General features: G+C 31.0%; 1 protein-coding gene and 1 long non-coding RNA gene across 2 annotated transcripts; both read left to right on the forward strand.

The window, feature by feature from the left end:
- The first annotated feature begins 941 nt into the window (after window positions 1–941).
- LOC123199967 (probable disease resistance protein At4g27220) lies at window positions 942–9393 on the forward strand. Its single transcript, XM_044615028.1, has 6 exons — window positions 942–2012; window positions 2103–2433; window positions 3606–4705; window positions 5248–5637; window positions 8453–9001; window positions 9373–9393. The coding sequence occupies exons 1-6, from the start codon at window positions 1362–1364 to the stop codon at window positions 9391–9393; spliced, it is 3042 nt and encodes a 1013-aa protein (XP_044470963.1). The 5' UTR covers window positions 942–1361.
- A 607-nt stretch (window positions 9394–10000) lies between these two features.
- LOC123208973 lies at window positions 10001–15664 on the forward strand. The gene is made up of 11 exons (XR_006500898.1): window positions 10001–10152; window positions 10259–10459; window positions 11603–11716; window positions 11802–11957; window positions 12539–13115; window positions 13225–13425; window positions 13797–14142; window positions 14236–14416; window positions 14500–14615; window positions 14726–15166; window positions 15247–15664. It is a non-coding gene; the product is annotated as an uncharacterized LOC123208973 (long non-coding RNA).
- The last annotated feature ends 4045 nt before the right edge of the window (window positions 15665–19709 follow it).

Raw genomic sequence — 19709 nt, forward strand, 5'->3', positions numbered from 1 at the left:
TATATGCACATTTATAGAATTTTAAAAACTTAAATACACACTCATTGACTAACTATCAAAAAATTATTATTTTTTATTAAACCCTAAAAAATTATATTATTCCTCCATTACTTTAAACTAACAATTTTTCTTTAGGATTAAATTTTGAAAAAAATCACTTTTTCCTCTTAAGGTTTGAAAATCCTCTTTCCATTTTCTGATAATCGACTCCAACCAAGCCATCTTCTTTCTTTGTCGGTGAGATTGTGAGGTATGAAATCAGAAAAAAAAAACAGGAAGAAAGATTATAATAGAGACCTACTATGTGAAGATAAAGATGGGTGAGATCTATGTCATATATTGCGGATCAAATTGAATTACATTTTGTTAATATAAATATGATTTTGATAATGACTTGTCTCTTATAAGAGTAATATTATATATATAATTTTTTGCATAAATTTTATGTACAAATAATAATATGTCACATTGTAATTGAGTATTGATTTATCTTTAATTTTTAACTATCTAATTATATTGTGACATATCATTATTTATATATAAAAATTATACATATAATATTACATCTCTGATAATCTTGATAATTGATAACATTTCGAACCATAGAATAATTCCCATTAATTAATTAGAAAAAAAAGTTTTTTCCATCGACTGAACTACTCATTACATCATTGACAATAAATTATTAATGGTAATGGAAACCAACTCGGTTTGCACAAGTATTATTATATTAACCATCAATTATTGATTAATTAATTAATCATAGAGTTTAGCTTTTGCAAGAGCACTTAATAAAGCTAAAGTTACTTTGCCTAGTTTAATCTTCATTTTCCACCACATTGAATTATAAAATAATTAATTAATGAGATCTCTTTTTTCTTGCTTTGATAAAGTATTAATCTGTTTTTCCACAATTAATCAATTGGATTTGATAGAACTTTCTTCCATAGATGAATCATTCACACTAAAGTTATAAGCAATTAATTTTTCTTCACTGTAATCTCTCTTCATCATCTTCAATTTTCTTCTCTTTCAATCATTCAGAAATATTTTCACTCACAAACCTCTCTGAAACTAGTTCCCCTGATTTCTTCAGTTTGCACCTTAGTTGCCCTGTTACTTTCTCTGTTTTACTTTCTTTATTTCAGAATCATTTTGCCCTATTTCTGGTTCTTTATTTTTTTCCGTTTCAATATTTCTGATTTCTTCAACCAAAAAATTAAAAAAAAAAACACTTTTTGCTTTCAGTTATTTCTCGATTACTAGAAAGAATTATCATTTCTCGTATTTATTGTTAATTATTTTCATTTGCTTTACTTCTCTTCTGTTTTTCAAACTTTGAAAAAAAAACATTTAAAAAAATGGTTGATGTTGCCGGGAATGTTGGGGGTGCGGTGAGTCCTGTCCTTCAACTTGCCGAGTGGTTGGCTGCTCCGATTTGTCGTCAATTTAAGTACTTGTACAACTACACTACCAATTTCAAAAATCTGGAAATGGAAGTTGGTAAGTTGAAGAATACAAGGGATGAAGTTGAGCGTAAGATTATTGCTGCTGAAAGAAATGTGGAAGTGATCAAACAAAATGTTAAGGACTGGCAGAAAAATGTGGAGGAGACCATTACTAAAGCAGAGCAATTGATTCAAGAGAAAGAAAACAACTCGCGTTGTTTCAAGGGATTGTCCCCCAACTTCATCATTCACTACAAACAAAGCAGGAAAGCTTTTAAATTGAAGCGGGATGGTATTGATCCACTCCTCCAGCAAGAAAGGGAATTGAGTCCAGTTTCCTATCAAACTAATCCACCAGAGATCTGGCTTAGACCTAGTGAAAATTATTTGGCTTTTGAATCAAGAAACTCCACTGTAAAGAATGTATGGGATGCTTTAAATGATGGGAATGTCTTCATGATTGGTGTTTATGGGATGGGTGGTCTTGGGAAGACCACGTTTGTAGAGGAACTTGGTAGGAAAGCCGAGAAGGATAAGCTCTTTGAGGACATTGTTTTTGTTGAGGTAAAGAAACATTCAATACAATATTGTTTATCAGTTAAGGTTTGCTTTATTATCTGGTTCTGAAAGTTCATATATCATTTTGTCTTGCAGGTTTCAGAGTCTCCTGATGTAAAGAAGATTCAGACAACAATTGCAAACAAATTGGGTCTAAAATTCGAAAACGAAAATGAACGTGAAATGGCAAATAAGATGTATTCAAGAATGAAGGACAAGAATATTCTTCTAATTCTAGATAACATTTGGGAACCTCTAGAATTTGAAAAGACGATAGGAATTCCTTGCGGAGTTGATCGTAGAAGAAATAAACTTTTGTTCACAACAAGAAACTTAGATGTGTTGGAGAGGATGGGCTCCACAAATAATTTCCAGATGGGCATTTTAAATGAAGAAGAAGCTTGGACACTATTTACCAAAATGATAGGTAACTGTGTTATAGAATTTTCACTTGAATGTTTTCCAGATCAACACATTTTTACTCTTTTTTTTTTTAAATTATTTGTTGTGCTTTGACGTGGATATTAAAAGACTAAAGTAATTATAACATGAACAAATTTGAACTTCAAATTTTAATTTCACTTGTGTTCTTGATAGAAAATATTACAATTTAGTTATATTATATTCATGTTCAAGATTAGGAGTGGATTTGATCAGAGTTATTTCAAATTGAATTTATAGTTCGGATCAAATGAGTCAGTTTTAACCTAGTGTTTTAGATCAGTAGCTCAACTTAAGATTGATTTATTTATTCGTTTAATATTATTGTTTATCCTATTTATGACGTTGTTAACTCTAAAAACAGTATTGAGTATTGAAAATGTTGTAGCTCTTTAGTGACATTGTTCATTAGCTTGAATGAGTTCAAATCGAAAACTATGCCTTTGATCCAAGCTCGAATAAACCTCAAGTTCGGTCGGATCAAATCCACCCCTACTCTAGACATCAAATTTTTATCTATGATTTTATTGTGTTAATTGTTCTCCTAAAAGTAAATGCTTTTATATTTTTATTAATAGAGTTTATTTTTTAGTGAAAAAGTGTTATTTATGTTAATTAGGGGTGGGAAAGTGTTTTAAAGGTCAAACCTTTGGTGGAAAATGTAATTTACTCAATGCAATATTTTGATTTGCATTATAAAGTTATATAAAAATTTATATAATGTGAAGACTTTAAACCATTATGAAGCTTGAATCCGAGAACGCTTACAATTTAATTGACTTTGAACATGAATAAACATAAATTTTTCCACTGAATTTGTGTATGAATAAATAACCTTAAGAACCTATTTTTCTCTTGTTTGTTAAATAAAACTACTTTGTATTCAAGATATTAATTCATATCTTTTTCAAGCACTTTGAGAGAGGCACTATTTGCCACTTATTATGTTACTAGTGTCTAATTATAGATTTTTAAAATAAAAATTTAAGAGGAATTATATTTGATATTATAAAATGGAATTCATTCAGATTAAAAAATATTTAATGGATTTATTTGGAAAAGATTGAAATTCAACATTTAGAACTTTTCTTGTTTTTAAATCTAAAGTATGTATGCAAATAGAAAATGCAATTTATATAATCCTAGATGTGTTTGCAGGAAATATTATCCAAACACGTGAATTGCATTCTCTACCAAATGATATATGCAAGGAATGCAAAGGATTACCTATTGTCATCTGTACAATAGCTAAAGCATTAAAAAACAAGAGTCGTCCATATGATTGGAATTATGCATTGCAAGAATTGAGAGCACCTTCTCCAACAAAGTTTACAAGATTCCTAGAAGAGGATTACACAAAGATCGCCTTAAGTTATAAGTATTTAAGAGATGATGAACTTAAGAAAACGTTTTTAATTTCTAGTCTAATGGAAAATAATACTTCCATTTCAAACTTGTTCAGACATGTTGTGTGTTTGGATGTATTTGATGGAGTTAATTTGACAATGGAAGAAGCACGAGATAGACTAGATAAATTGGTTTGTGACCTCAAAGATGCTTGTTTATTGCTTGATGGGTTCAAAAGCGGCCAATTTGCTATGCATGATGTTGTTCGTGTTGTTGCCATGACAATTGCATATGTGGATCACCATGTGTTTACAACAAGAAATGACGTTGAACGAGATTGGAAAAATAAAGACAAACTCAAGAAATGCACAAAGATCTCCTTACCTGGTAATAGTACTATTATTAGTCAACTTTGGCCAAATGATTTCGATTGTCCAAATCTTGAATATTTCCATATGACCTATATGTGGAACTCTTCTTTCAAAATCCCAGAGGACTTCTTCACAGTGATGCCAAAGCTTAGAGTGTTGAATTTTGTTGGACTGCAACAATCGTCATTGCCATCATCCATTCATTGTTTGACAAACCTTCAAACATTGTGTTTAGATTATAGCCAACTTGAAAGTGTTCCTATTATTGGAAAGCTTAAGAAGCTAAAGGTCCTTAGCTTGAAATATTCTAACATTAAGGATTTTCCTACGGAAATGGGTCAATTGACTCAACTAAAACTATTAGATTTGAGCTATTGCTTTTATTTGCGAGTTATAGCTCCAAATGTGATGTCAAAGCTATCCCAATTGGAAGAACTTTATTTAAAGGAATGCCTTATTTGGTGGAAGATTGAAGTACTTGAGGAATTAAAACTTTTGTTTAATCTCAGCAGTTTAGAATTGGATATTAAAGATGAAAAGGTTTTGCCTAAAAACTTCTTTTCCATAAAGCTTACAAGGTACAATATATCAGTGGGAGATTGGTCATTCAAATATTCACTATTTGGTGAACATAAGCACTTGAGGATGTTAGAATTGACAATCGATCCTACCATCAACTTAGAAGAATTATGTGTAATAAAAAATGTTGAACTCTTATGTTTAGCCGAATATTTAGATGATAAGGACGAGGATGATCTTGAGCATTCAAAATTCAAATTGCAATCAAGTGAAATCACACTACTTTTTAACAAAAAGGTTCGATTTACTATAACTTCTTGTACTTGTATACTATATATTTATATTCTTATTTTCTTTTAGCTTTATTATCATTTGTTAACACATAGTTATAGTATTCTCTCTTACATCTTTTTTACTAGTGACTTAAATTTTTAGATTCAATTTAATTTTATTATCAACTACTCTTCTTTTTAATTTTTCTCATATGAGCTCATAAATATTAAAATAACAATTAACTTTGACTGTAGGTTATCTTTAATGATTTAAAGGTTTTGGTATTGAAGAATATTATTTCTAGAAAGATTTGGGACAACCAACTTCCATCATCCTCCTTTCAAAATTTGAAAGAATTGATATTGCAGAGATGTGCTATGATAAAATTTGTGTTTCCTTATACCATAACCAAAAACCTCCAGCAACTCCAATATCTTGAGATAAAGGATTGTATTGATTTAGAGGAAATTGTTGCAACAGAAGAAATAACAGAAGCAGCTGCCAGTTTTGTCTTTCCGCAAGTAACTGTAATAAAGCTTGGAAATCTACCAGAACTTGCAACTTTCTGTCGTGGAATACATACTTCAGAATGGCCGAAGTTGAAACAGTTGGAGGTGAGAGATTGTGACAAATTTAAGTTGTTCAATTCAGAACTAAATTCTTTGTGCTTGGACCAGAAGGTATGGGTACCTAATTTTGTACCGTTTCAAAATTCAAAAACCTTCTTTATATGTATAAATTCAAAACAACTGAATTATCTCTCGCCTTTTTCTTTTTTAATAAAGCTTAGTTAGCTGAATTTTTTTCTTTTCATTAATATTGAACTTAAATACTAGAAGAATTCTAACCGCCTCAATCTTCAGTTTTTGAAAATTTTTATTATCATTATGTAAAATAGATCATTTCAAAATGAGGAAACATGATAAAAAACAAAATTAAACAATTAAGATTTTTCAAAAGAAAAAATTAAAAGATATATTTAATTAGTAGTTTGCAAAAACAGCTTTTGAACTTTTTAATTTTTATATTGATTTTAAATATAAAAAATAAATAATTGAAGGCTTCAACTAATAAGCCACTAACTAAACTTTTGTTTTAATGATATAATTAAAAAGCTGATTGGATTTTGCTTTGATGGTTATGTAGATCAACCATGATTGACTCAATGACTTCTAAAAATTTCATCCTTATTTCTTACAGAAAAATATTAAAGGAAAAAAAATAAGAATCCTCAATAATAATTAACTTAAAATACATCTTCATAAATAATTAACAAAATTTAATATACTAAATTATAGGTGAATAATAGGAAATTATAATTAATTTCATAATTTATTATAGTGATAAATTTTTTATTTAATTATTTGTTATATATGCTTATTTTTCTTTTTTCTTTTTTATAGTGCATTAAATTTTTAGTTCAATTTTACTAGTAAGAATTTTTAGTTCAAGTTGTCACTTACCGAAAAGGTGATAACTTCTTGTACTTTGCTTTTTTGTATTCTCTTATGCTTATTCTCATTTGTTAGTTGGAGTATTCAATTATTTGTTATATATGCTTATTTTCCTTTTTGCATTTCTTTTTAATTTTTCAAGTGAATTAAATTTCTTTTTTAATTCATGCTTGCATCAATTTCACTAGAAAGTATTGATTTCATTAATTCATGCTTGCTTCTTTAGTTAATATTTTTAGAGACAAAAAAATACATTGTTAATATTATGGAATGTCATGATATATGCATGAGTCAGTTATTTCTTTTTAAGATTTTGAAACAACAATTAATTTTGACTGCAGGTTCACTTTCGTGATTTAAAGGTCTTAGAATTGAAGAATATTCGTTTTGAAAAGATTTGGGATAACCAACTTTCAACTTTTTCTTATCAAAATTTGACACACTTGACCTTATTTGAATGTGATAAAATAAAATATGTGTTCTCTTTGTCAATAGCCAAAAGCCTCCAACAACTCCAATACCTTGAGTTAACGAGTTGTAAGGTTTTAGAGAGAATTGTTGCTCCAGAAGAAGGAAGAGAAGAAACTATCAATTTTTTCTTTCCACAGGTAAGCACAGTGAAACTTCAATATCTACCAGAGTTTACAGATTTCTATCCTAGAATACATACTTCAGAATGGCCAAAATTGAAAGAGTTGGTGGTTGATGATTGTGGTAAATTTAAGATGTTGACTTCAGAGCCAAATTTCCTATGCTTTGACCAAAAGGTACAAGAATCCACTTTTATTCCCTTTTTTTTTTAAAAAAATTGTCTATATTATATTACATAAATTCAAAACAATTGACTCAGTGACTTCTAAAAATTTAATCCCTATTTCTTACATAAAATTATTAAAGGAAAAAAATAAAAATCCTTAATAATAATTAACTTAAAATACATCTTCATAAATAATTAACAAAATTTAATATACTAAATTATATGTGAATATTATAATTAATTTAATAATTTAATATAGTGATAAATTTTTTTACTGAAAAAATTACGAATAGTTTTTTTTAAAAAACCGTGTGGGCTAATAGTTTTTCTCTGCATGGCTTGAAATAGTTTTATCACTCAAAATTTTTAATTAATTTAATAATTTAATAACTTAAAATACATTAAATTGCATGTGACACATCATCATTGATATTTAATTTGGTACTCATTATTAGTGCACATTATATTACTCATTTCAAAATTTTATCAACATGATTTGGTACTCAACAAGAATAAAAATCAATTTAATTATATTAGGGTAATTGCCAATTTGATATGTATTGAATTCTTTGTACGTATAAATTTTTAAGTAAAACGAATATAAGCAACGAATTAGCTGAGACATAAATTTTAAAAAATAAATGGTGTACTGATTGAGCAATTCATCGAACAGTTGGTGAACAATAACAACAACTTCTACAAATTCAAACACAAAAGCTAACAACACATTATAGATTAAACCCACTTCAAAATGAAGTTAAAAATTGATCTATTGTTTCAAACAATGAATTAAAAGCACAAAATTTATACCAAAAACTCCAATATTGCTACACAAGATAGATGGAAAGAAAACTAGAGAGATGAAGGATAGGCTGAGAGATAAAAGAGATAAAAGTAAAATTCATAACATTTTTTTTTTATGAACTCTTTAAGGTACTATTAGGTTCTAAAAATCATAAATATAATTTTATTTTTATTAGAAAAATATGTAATAAGCGCATGGTCTTTCATATTATTGGAAAGCTTAATGAGCTGAATCATTTTTCATGAATATTGTAATTATATATTACATTAAACAATTAAGATTTTCCAAGAAAAAAAATCAAGAAGTATGTTTAATTAGTGGCTTTGAAATAAATAGTTTTTGAATGTAATTTTAATGTTGATTTTGATTTTTTTCTTTAAAAGATCAATAAAGGTAAAACAAAATGAGTTATTAATTAAGCTTTTATTTTAATAATATAATTACAAACTTAATTGGATTTTGTTTTTATGGTTTTGTAGATCAACCATGATTTGGAGATATTTGAAGTAAATGATGGTTGGGAACAGATTAGTTGGTGGAGTCAATATAAAAAACTTGAAATCTCTTATTATGAGTCAGCGCCTATTCCACTTTGGCTCCTTCAAAGATTTGAAAATCTTACATGTCTTTCTGTTTATGGTTGCCATGAGTTGGTTAACTTAACAACACCTTCAACAGCTAGAAGTTTGGTGCAATTGAGAGAATTGAAGATATCATATTGTAAAATGTTGATGGAAATATTAGAAATTGAGGAAGATGCAACAACTGAAATTATTTTTGAGAATTTGAACAAGCTATCATTTGAATGGATGGAAAATCTCACATGCTTTTGCTCGGGGAATTACACTTTCAATTTCCGTTCATTGGAAGAATTAAATATAGCAGAGTGTCCTAATATGAAGACCTTCTGTAGAGGAATCTTGAGCACTCCAAAGTTACAGAAAATCAGTTATGAGGAAATGGAAGTTGAGAATGAGGGGAATGATCTTAATAAAACCATACAAGAATTATATAAAAAGGAAAAACAGGTATGTATTCAATTAACTTGAATACAATTATACAACAAGAGCACAAAAAAGAGGTATTTATTCAATTAATTAGTTTAAATTTGAGTTATTTTTAAGAATATTAGATTTTTAGTGTTAATTATAATTAATTGTGCTTTTATTGCACAGCATAAAAAAATTTGTGCATATGGTGAGCATTAGTGTTGAACTAGTGGCCACCACACAGTTTCACACCTCTCTTCACAATTAGGATACAACTAACTTCCCCTATATTTTTCTAAGAAATTTCTAACAACTATTAAATTCATATTTTTTTCCTCCTTGGTTCATGTTAAATATATTTAAAATTATTAACTTTAATTTGATTGACATGATTTTATTTTATTTTTTAGGTTAGCTCTTTTGGGAAGTAATTGACATTAAGTACATATAGAGAAACTACAATATTACAATTAATGTATTATTATAGTTAAAATAAATTGATTATACATGTTTTTAAAGAATTAAAGTGGTTGTTAAGAAAATCCCACATTTTCTTGTACCACATAAAAAAAAAAAAAAGAACTAGTGACCACCACACAGTTTCACGCCCCTCTCCACTAGGATACAAGTGGCTTCCTTTATATTTTTCTAAAAAATTCCTAACAACCATCAAATTCTTTTTTTTTTTTTTTATCCGTGGTTCCTGTTAAAATTATTATAGGTTTTGAAGGGAAATATTGACTTTAATTTATTGATATTATTTTTCTTTAATTTGGCTCCTTTTAGAAGGAATTGGCAGGATGGTCAGAATGAGAAGAAGAGGACTAGAACCTGATGACAAGCATGGAAGATGAAGAAGAAAGCAGCACTGGATGTCCTCCGGGGAAGAAGCTCCGTCTCTCCAAAGAATAATCTCGTCTTCTCAAAGGAAGTTTCAGGCAAAACCATACCCCGTTATAACTTCACCCTTTCTCCCCTTTTTCTTTCTTTCTTTAACTCAAACTCAATTTTGTCTTTGTTTTCTTCACGGGTAATAGGGGAAAAGTTTCCTTCAATGGTCACCGGTTGAATGAGTTTGTTCCCCAGGAAACATTAGCTTATATAAGCCAAGAAGATCTGCATATTGCTGTGATGACTGAGGGAAACACTTGAATTTGCTGCCCAGTGTCTTTGTGTTGGAAACCGAGGAAGTAGGCTTCCTTAAGTTTAATTCAATGAAGTTTTAATCATAGCCACCTAATCAATTCTCACGTGTAGTTGATAGGTACAGAGCTATTTTTGTTTCTGCTTGTGCAGATATGATGATGGAAGTCAGTAAAAGAGAGGAGACAGGCACTGTTCCGGATCCAGATGTAGATACTTACACAAAGGTGTCTTCAGCATACTTATCTTGTTTATATCAGATGTATTGTTCTATATGCAGTTGCTACATGTATGAAATATTCATGACATGGACATGTGTTACTACCTCATTGGGTGCAGTCCTAAGGTCGAGAGGTAAGTTTTAATTACAATGGCTGTGTTTACAAGTACGTTGTATCCTTTCATACATAAATACCTTTCTATTTAATTTCATCTTATTTATCGATTGGTTATGTTGCAACAACTGTTTTTTGATCAATCAGTGCACCTATATCGAATGCTTATCATCAAGTATTCTCCAAAATGACAGTATATTGAATTCTTAGGATTAGCTTTGTAAATTTTTTTGTAGCAACGTAAAAGAAGATGATTACATACTCAGGATATAAATTCCTAAATAATATGTTTAAATTCACTTTTTAAATCATTTAAAAGTGGTGGCTGTAGAAAGCTTCTGACTTTCTGGTGGGTAAGGTTCTGATATTTAATTGATTGTTGTGATTTTAGGTTCTTCTGTCAGTTCATTCTACTTTTTGTAGTGCACCTTGCTTTTATATCCATGTTACGATGTTTGGCATCAGTCTACCAAACTCCGACTACTGCCATGAGAGCTGGTGTTTTTGCTTTATAGTAGTCCTAATTTTTGGTGGTGTCATTATCACACATGGTTAGACTATTTGGACCTTATCCAATTTGATTTCAAAGTCATCTTTGAAAAGGATAAACTTGTGCTATGTCATTGGTTGCGGCCTCTATGCTAGGGTGGTTGGAGTGGGGTTTTCGGGTTTCCCCTTTTTCATATGGAAAGATAGACCTTTCAGTAAATGAATTTTTTACTCCTCAGCGGCAAAAGGTGAGCTCTCATAGGAGCACTTTTTGGTTCCTCTAATCAAGAAAATTATGCAACAATCTTGTCAGCTAATGAAATTATTTCTTATATTTATAGACAGATTGTAGTTTTATCAATGGTAGTGTTTGTGCTGCCCAGAAACACTACAATTGGGTACTTGAAAGCCATGGATTATTAAACTTTGATGAATTTTATTTCTTATAAATCACTGTTAGTCTTGCATTATGAGAATAACTATAATTTAAAAGGAAATTGATATACTTTTGATTCATTGTGCCAATATCTTAAACTGATTGAAGTGATCATGACATATTAAAACTAATAGTATTCTTATTCATTAGAAGAGAAGTAATTTTTTTTTTTTTAATGTAAGAGTTTGAACCCATATCTGCATAATAATACTTCAATTTTTTCCTTTGTGTTATCAGGCAGGATCAAGCAAAGGCTGTTGAGATTCTTGTCAAGGACCTTAAGATTTTTGCATCTTTCAATGAAGATCTTTTCAAGGAGATTACTCAACTCCTCACTCTTGATAACTTTAGGTGAGTACACCACCATTCTTTTTAATTGGTATGTTATGCTACGAAATTTTTTACTTGATCTTTTCTGTTGGCAATCTGTGGTCAGGCAAAATGAGCATCTTTCTAAGTATGGAGACACAAAATCAACTCGTAATATTATGCTTGTAGAACTCAAAAAGCTAATTGAAGCAAACCCCCTGTTTCGTGACAAGCATATACATGCCTTCAAAAGTTCACGTCTGAGGACATTAATAAACCAGAGGTTATTCTTGAATCTTTTCATAACATTTAATTTCTTATTTGTGCCATTGTCCTGCAGCGAGGTTTTTTGGCAAAAACAAAAAACCTTTCAAAATCGTTGATTGTTGTTTGTAAACATTTCTTCTTAAACTTATTTCAAAATAATATATACGTTGCCTTCATAAGTTCAACTGATTAAAAATGTATGAATCACTATGTCCCACCCAAACTTTGCTTTTCCACTTTTTAAGTTAGAAAATTTAATTTTCCCACTTGTATGCCATTTTTCATAAAAAGTTAACTATTAAAAAAAATTTCTCAAATGGATACCACTTCCTTCAAATGCAACAACTCTTGAAGCTTTGCTTTTGATCCCACTGACACAGGCCCCTACTTCAGTGTCTCCCATGTTTGAATTCTCAAATATAACAACTTCCTTTCATCTTGCACTTGTTTAATTATCATTGTTTTTCCGCAGTAACAAAGGTTTAATGTCACTGTAGTAGATTCTTTGGACTTTTGTCGTCATTAGAACTATTTCTGTACCCAATGTTGATCAATGATCATGTTTGTTATTAAATTTTGTTGTCATTGATGTAAAAGGTGATCAAGGAGTGAGTCGAATGGAGGATTCTCAGATGTAAATGAAGTATCGTCAGAAGGAGGAGAAGAGGACCGAAACCTGATGACGAGTATGGAAGATGAGGAAGAAAGCACCAATAGATGTCCTCTGAGGAATAAGCCCTGTCTCTCCAAAGAATGCTCTCATCTTCTCAAAGAAAGTTTCAGGCAAAACTATACCTCGTTATAACTTCACCATTTCTCGTTTTTTTTCTTTCTTTCTTTAACTCATAAAACACCCTCTCCTTACAATAAATGTTTTGCTTTTAACGTCTTGATTACCTAATTTGCTCAGTTCTGCTTCTGTTTTCTTCAGCTATTTTACTTCTCTATAGTATTTGTGTGCTATCTTAGTTTAATTTCCTAATATACTCAATTTTGTCTCTATTTTCTTCACGGGTAATAGAGGAAAAGTTTCCTTCAATGGTCACCGGATGGATGAGTTTGTTCCCCAGAAAACGTCAACTTATATAAGCCAAAAAGATCTGCATATTGCTGTGATGACTGAGGGAAACACTTGAATTTCCTGCCCAATGTCTTGGTGTTGGAAACCGCAGAAGTAGGCTTCCTTAAATTTAATACAATGAAGATTTAATCAGAGCCACCTAATAAATTCTCACGAGTAGTTGTAAGGTACAGAGCTATTTTTTATTTTTGTGCTTGTGTAGATATGATGATGGAAGTCAGTAAAAGAGAGGAGACAGGCACTGTTCCGGATCCAGATGTAGATACTTACACAAAGGTATCTTCAGCATACTTATCTTGTTTATATAAGATGTATTGTTGTATATGCAGTTGCTACATGTATGAAATATTCATGACATGGACATGCGTTACTACATAATTGGGTACAGTCCTAAGGTCGAGAGGTAAGTTTTAATTGCAATGGCTGTGTTTACAAGTACATTGTATCCTTTCATACATAAATACCTTTCTATTTAATTCCATCTTATTTATCGATTGGTTATGTTGCAACAACTATTTTTTGATCAATCAGTGCACCTATGTCGAATGCTTATCATCAAGTATTCTCCAAAATGACAGTATGCTGAATTCTTAGGATTAGCTTTGTAAATTTTTTGTAGCACCGTAAAAGAAGATGATTACATACTCAGGATATAAATTCCTAAACAATATGTTTAAATTCACTTTTTAAATCATTTAAAAGTGGTGGCTGCAGAAAGCTTCTGACTTTCTGGTGGCTGAGGTTCTGATGTCTAATTGTTTGCTGTGATTTCAGGTTCTTCTGTCCATTCATTCTACTTTTTGTAGTGCACCTTGCCTTTATATCCATGTTACGGTTGTTGGCACCAGTATGCCAAACTCTGGCTGCTGCTATGATAGCCGGTGTTTTTGCATTATATGAGTCCTAATTTTTGGTGGTTTCATTATCACACATAGTTAGACTATTTGGACCTTATCCAATTTGATTTCAAAATCATCTTCAAAAAGGATAAACTTGTGCTATGTCATTGGTTGCAACCTTCATGCCAGGGTGGTTAAAGTGAGGTTTTTGGGTTTCCCCTCTTTCATATAGAGAGATAGCCCTTTTAGTGAATGAATTTCTCGCTCCTCAGTGGCGAAAGGTGCGCTCTCATAGGAACACTTTTTGGTTCCTTTAATCAAGAAAATTATGCAACAGTATTGTTAGCTAATGAAACTATTTCTCATATTTATAGCCAGATGGTAGTTTTATCAATGGTAGTGTTTGTGCTGCCCAGAAACACTACCATCGGGTACTTGAAAGCCATGGATTATTAAACTTTGATGAATCTTATTTCTGGCTAGCATTGGGCGCCTTGTTTGGCTTGGCTTTACTTTTCGACATTGGCTTTATCTTGACCTTAAGTTTGTTGAAGCGTAAGTTCATCCTGTTATCACATATTGACTTAAGAAGAAACAATGCTACTCGAGTTTGCTCACCCAGTAAAATTCAAATGCAGCCCCCTGATCATCTTGTGTGATGATTTTGCCAGAAAAGTTGGGCAGGATTCAAGGAGGTCAGGATTCCGTTGATGGTAAACTTGTGAAAGAAAAGTCTAGAAATACTCCCACAAAGGTGAATTTAATTTCTTACTTTCAATTCAGATTGTTATCCATTTTTGTTTTGGTTGTCTTTGTTTCACTTTAATGTTTGACATTTTTTTTTTGGGGTCTTATCTTATTTAGCGGCAGAATGGTCTTACCTTTTGAACCCCTATCAGTAGCATTTCAGTATATTAAGTATTTGTTGACATCCCTGCGGTACTCCTCAATAGCCATTCTGCATTCAAAAACAATTATTTCCATTGCATGATATTTTAAGGCATCAGATCTCATACAGTCATTTTTGCGTGTTTTGTGTATAATTTGCCTTTTACTTCCCTTTGGTTTTAGGAGGAGAAGAAATTTCCAACTGCTTTCTGATATTCTGTTGGATTAAGGCCTGATGTGCTTACAGCATTGATGGGTGATAGTGAAGCTGGAAAATCCACTCTTCTATGTTTTGGCCATACGATGTTGTATTGATAACAAACTTGTTCTTCTTGCTTTAATCTCTCATGAATCAATCAGTAATGGTTTGTTAGTACTGAAAGCTCTGTGCTCTTTCTCCTGGAAAACTGAACTGGGGTAATCCACTATATAAACAAATGAAAGCTCTTTTCTTTTATTCAGTCAATGAATTCATTAATGAGGTGGTAATGTGTTAGGTCTCCAATCATGCACGTGTACAAAAGGAAAAGCAAAGGAATTAAACAAAGGAAGATCTCAGGCACATTATCGGGAGAAAACAACAAACAATGAGGAAGCAATTCAGAAGACAACAAAGAGGCAAAATCAGGGCAGATAATGGCAGTTGAAATCAAGGCGCAAATAAAATAAACTGAAATCAAGGCCGGACAACCAGACCAAGATTGAGAGAACAAAACCAAAACAGACTATAAAAAGAGAAGATCAGATGAAGAAGAGGCAAGCAAGAATTCAATAATTCTTTAAGGGGGTTTTACAGCCGAAAAAGAGAGGGGGCTGGCACCTCTACTGCAAGTATATTTCTAGTTCTTATTACTATTTTCTGTAAGAGAATAAACACTTGTAGTGTGAAATTTCATCAAAAAAAATTTCTCTGCACGTGTATTTCCACATTCTGTGGTTCTCTATTGATTATATATCCTGTAATTTTCGATCAAAGTGGTATCAGCCCACACTGGGGGCTGGGTTATGGTGAACACCCCACATGGAATCTAGGCTAGATCAAGTGGTGATGGATTAGTTGGAGGTTGAAATTCGATCTCTAATGGAACGATTTAGTGAGATGAAAACCTATTAATAACAATCTGGCAGAGCAACCAACAACAACATAGTGACAAAATTTGGATGGTAACAATTAACAATCCAAGGAGAAACCGGAGAACCAAGCAATGGGAGAACAAGGGCAAAGGATGCTGATGTAAGGCAGAATCATCAGAAAGAGGGGAATTAAGGTTGATGATCAATGAAAATATGTTGTTGCGAAATGTGTGGATATTCGAACAATAGATTTAACGTCTAGAATTGCCTCCTTTTTTGGTAAAGTTTCCCATCAGGTGGATTTTTTGGGCAGAATGATACTTCATTGTGAATCGAATGAGAGAAAGGGATAAGGTGCCAGCAATCACAATCTGCATGGATGATTGGCCTTGTTTTGGTTACTGTGGATGGAATCCTGGAATCTCATAACAAAATACGTGATTGGGCATAGTCATTCAACTTCGAGAAAGTGAACGGGTCCATAGCAGGATACTGGTATAGACCAGTTTTTTCTTGTTTGCACATTTTTTCTGCAGCAATAATTCTTGTGATACAGTGACTAATAATTGAGTTTCTATGGTTATTGAAAAGGGCAATTAACGTAGGGAAAATAAGCTCATAGACGCAAGTTTATGGATGAATATTTAGCCGATAATGTTTATATCTGCTGTCATTTCCCCTTTTTCTGGGTAAATTAGTTTAAATTTGGAAGAACCGTGAGAAGCTGAAGCTGCTTGCCTGAGGTGATCAGGTTTTTTCGTTTAATGTTCTGTTAACATAAGAAGAAAGGTCACTCCCATGTCTGTGTTTTCAGATGATAAATAATTTCCTTATTTCACTTTAAATACACTAAGGTTTTGCTTCAAAGCTTGCCCTGTATTTTCTTAATATCATTTCTCTTTCCGTACAATTTCAGCTATAATACGTCATTGTACAAATGCAGTTTACAAGCTTTTAGCTGTACAATTCTACAAGTTTTATGTTGATGTATTGGTACAAGGATATATTGTAGCAAAACTCCATGCATGCCGATGATTTTAGCAGTTATGCCACATGAGTTATACCTGTTTTCTTCAGAACAAAGCCTGTCTGTTTCTCAAGGCATCGACATTTTGATACACTGCTTTAGAGAACACTTATTCTGCAGGTTCAAAATTTTCTTGTATTTCGTCTTTACCAATACTTAATCTGAAAGAGCAGTGAGCTTATGTCTCCGGATTAGAAAACTCTTATTATCAGAAAATGAAACAAATCGGAAGGATGAAAAAAAATTATCTCTTAATGGTAAGGTCTACCATGCCACAAAATGTGCTATACACCAGGGCGGGTTGTGTTGGCACACTAAGTCTGAAGGCCAACATATCTCACATCACGATGGGTTATAAAATTTCATAGCTTTTGTGGGTTGACCCACAAAAGATATAAATTTTTAATTTTTTAATTTTTATATTTCGCATTGTGAGAGCCTATCAACCTTCCTGTGAGGTCTGGACCCGGTCTGAAAATTCAAGGACTTCCAAAATTTGTTGCAACAATCTGTTGTACTAAAGGTGCTCATAGACTATACCGGCAATTAGGGCTCAATTTGAATCAAATTAAGTTTAAATATGAGTTAACTTTCACTTGAATATATAATGATTAGTTTGAGATTAAACTTTTTTAAATTTATTAAAAATATTGTTAGAGATTATTAATTAGCAATATAAATAATGTTATCAACAACGAGATAAATAATAATAATAAGATAGATAATATCAATAATCGATAAATAGTATTATCGATAAAATAAATAATAATATTAAATGAGAATTATAATTAAACTCAAACTGAATTATAAAATTGGAATTTCAATTTGAATTCAAGTTAAATATTGAGTCAAACTGAGCAAATTTCGTTAAAAACAAATTGCAAATACAACAATACACAGGCTTGAGTGGAGATGAGACTTTTTGGATTACCGAACAATGGAATTGACTTAGAAATGATTAAAATAGTAATAATTTGAAAAAGAAGGGACAAAATTATAGTATTTGAAATAATTGGACTAAAACATAATGCTCTAAACCAGAAGGATGAAAATATTATCTTTTAAGTCTTTCTCTTAGTGTAAAGTCTTTTCAATAATGTCATATCTAAGTATATTTGAGGTAAAAATTTGTATCATTACACTTCAAATTTGTTGAGGTAAAGGTGATAATATTATTTCTTATATTAATTATCACATTATTATTAATAATAATAAATTATTAAAATATTTTTTTATCAAATAATCAAATAAAATACTATTTACTAATAAAAGATAGAATAACAAGCAATTTTTTATTTTTTTTAACCAAATTGTCATCCAAGTCATTCTTCTATTGAAAGCTTTGAGAAATGCTTTATCAAAGTTTATTTTGGCTGAAAACTTGCACCATCACAATACACATTCATGCTTGAATGCCTTATAATGAGAATTTAAAATTCTCTCATCAATTTTCATGTAAATTTCTCTCATCGTCTCCTAATATGATTTAAATATATAATTTTTGACCTCATTTTATCGAATAATGTGTCACATAATTCGTTTTAACAATTATTTAAAAAAATTATTAAACTAGATTGAACTATATACCAAATGATTTATTTTAATAATTAATTTAAGTTTAATTGGGTTTAAAAGAAAACCAACTCTTCTAATTTGAGTTTGATATGAGTTCATTCTAAATGAATTTAATTCAATCTGAATTGATTTTCAAAACCAAATTAGTTTGGTTTAAATCACCTTATTCACATTGATAAGTAAATCCGAGTAATAATGACTAAACCTACAATCACTTCAATCCCTTTTCTTCTCACTGAATCTTCAAGTTAAAGGTACTGCTTGACAATTCTTCTAATTAATTACTGAACATATTAGATAATGTAATCACAAAAGCGATGTATGTTATGTTTTTCTGTTAGGAGTTTTTGAATCTTTTGTTCTGGAAACAATTTAATAAATAGTGTGTGGAAATTTAATTTATTGTTGATGGTTCTTGAAACGTAAACTCAAGTTGGCGTGCTTTTAATTTTAAGAGTATAGTTAGGAGGTATGAAATAAGAAAAAGTAGGGAAATGGATGCGAGTAAAATTTAGTCTCCAAAATATATATTTGAACGTATGGGAGCCAAAAATCAAACTATGAGCAAAGGTATTTTTAGGGCCAAAGGATTATTTCCCACCCAAAATATGCTTTAATCTTAAGTTTTTACCTTTTAACTTTGAAAATCTTATTTACCCATCTATGGACGGTTAAAATTAACTGAATATTAACCCCTAAAAATATTATGTCTTTTCTTCCCAAATCCTAAAAACTAACCATTTACCCTATAGGCAAAGTTTTAAAAAGTGGCATTCCCCCCTTAGGGTTTAGTTTTCAAAATCTGATATCATTGCCGACGATCTCTCCCTCCTAAAGCTTCTTTTCTCTCCGACAACCTCTCTCCTCTCAATTGGATGTCCGATCGATGTCGAATCAAGTTGAGGAGAAGAAGAGCTTCGTCAAGAAGACAAAGCTCTTTGTCTTCCTAGATGTTTTCTTTTGGAAAGATAATCGTCTTCCCAAACTAAGATGAGATCTTCGTCTCTTTGGCTTGATTTGACATTGATCAAACGTCCAGCTGAGAGGAGAGAGGTCACTGGAGGGAGAGGAAGCTTCAGGAGGGAGATGCCGCTGACAATGATACTGGAGTTTGAAAACTAAACCCTAGAGAGAAATGTTACTTTTTAAAACTTTGCCTAGGGGAAAATGATTTTTTTTAGGGTTTGTGGGGAAAAGGAGATTAAATTTTAATTTATTTTTAATATTACAGATAAAATAACTATTTTATCTTTGAAACTATTAATTTTAACCGTCTATGGGTAG

The sequence above is a fragment of the Mangifera indica genome, chromosome 2 (assembly GCF_011075055.1).
Source record: "Mangifera indica cultivar Alphonso chromosome 2, CATAS_Mindica_2.1, whole genome shotgun sequence".
Taxonomy (NCBI): domain Eukaryota; kingdom Viridiplantae; phylum Streptophyta; class Magnoliopsida; order Sapindales; family Anacardiaceae; genus Mangifera; species Mangifera indica.

Coding starts and splice junctions, on each gene's coding strand:
- LOC123199967 (XM_044615028.1), top strand. CDS start 1,362: ATGGTTGATGTTGCCGGGAATGTTGGGGGTGCGGTGAGTCCTGTCCTT. Junction 4,706..5,247: donor TGGATATTAAAGATGAAAAG/GTTTTGCCTAAA, acceptor TTGGTATTGAAG/AATATTATTTCTAGAAAGAT. Junction 5,638..8,452: donor CTTTGTGCTTGGACCAGAAG/GTATGGGTACCT, acceptor ATGGTTTTGTAG/ATCAACCATGATTTGGAGAT.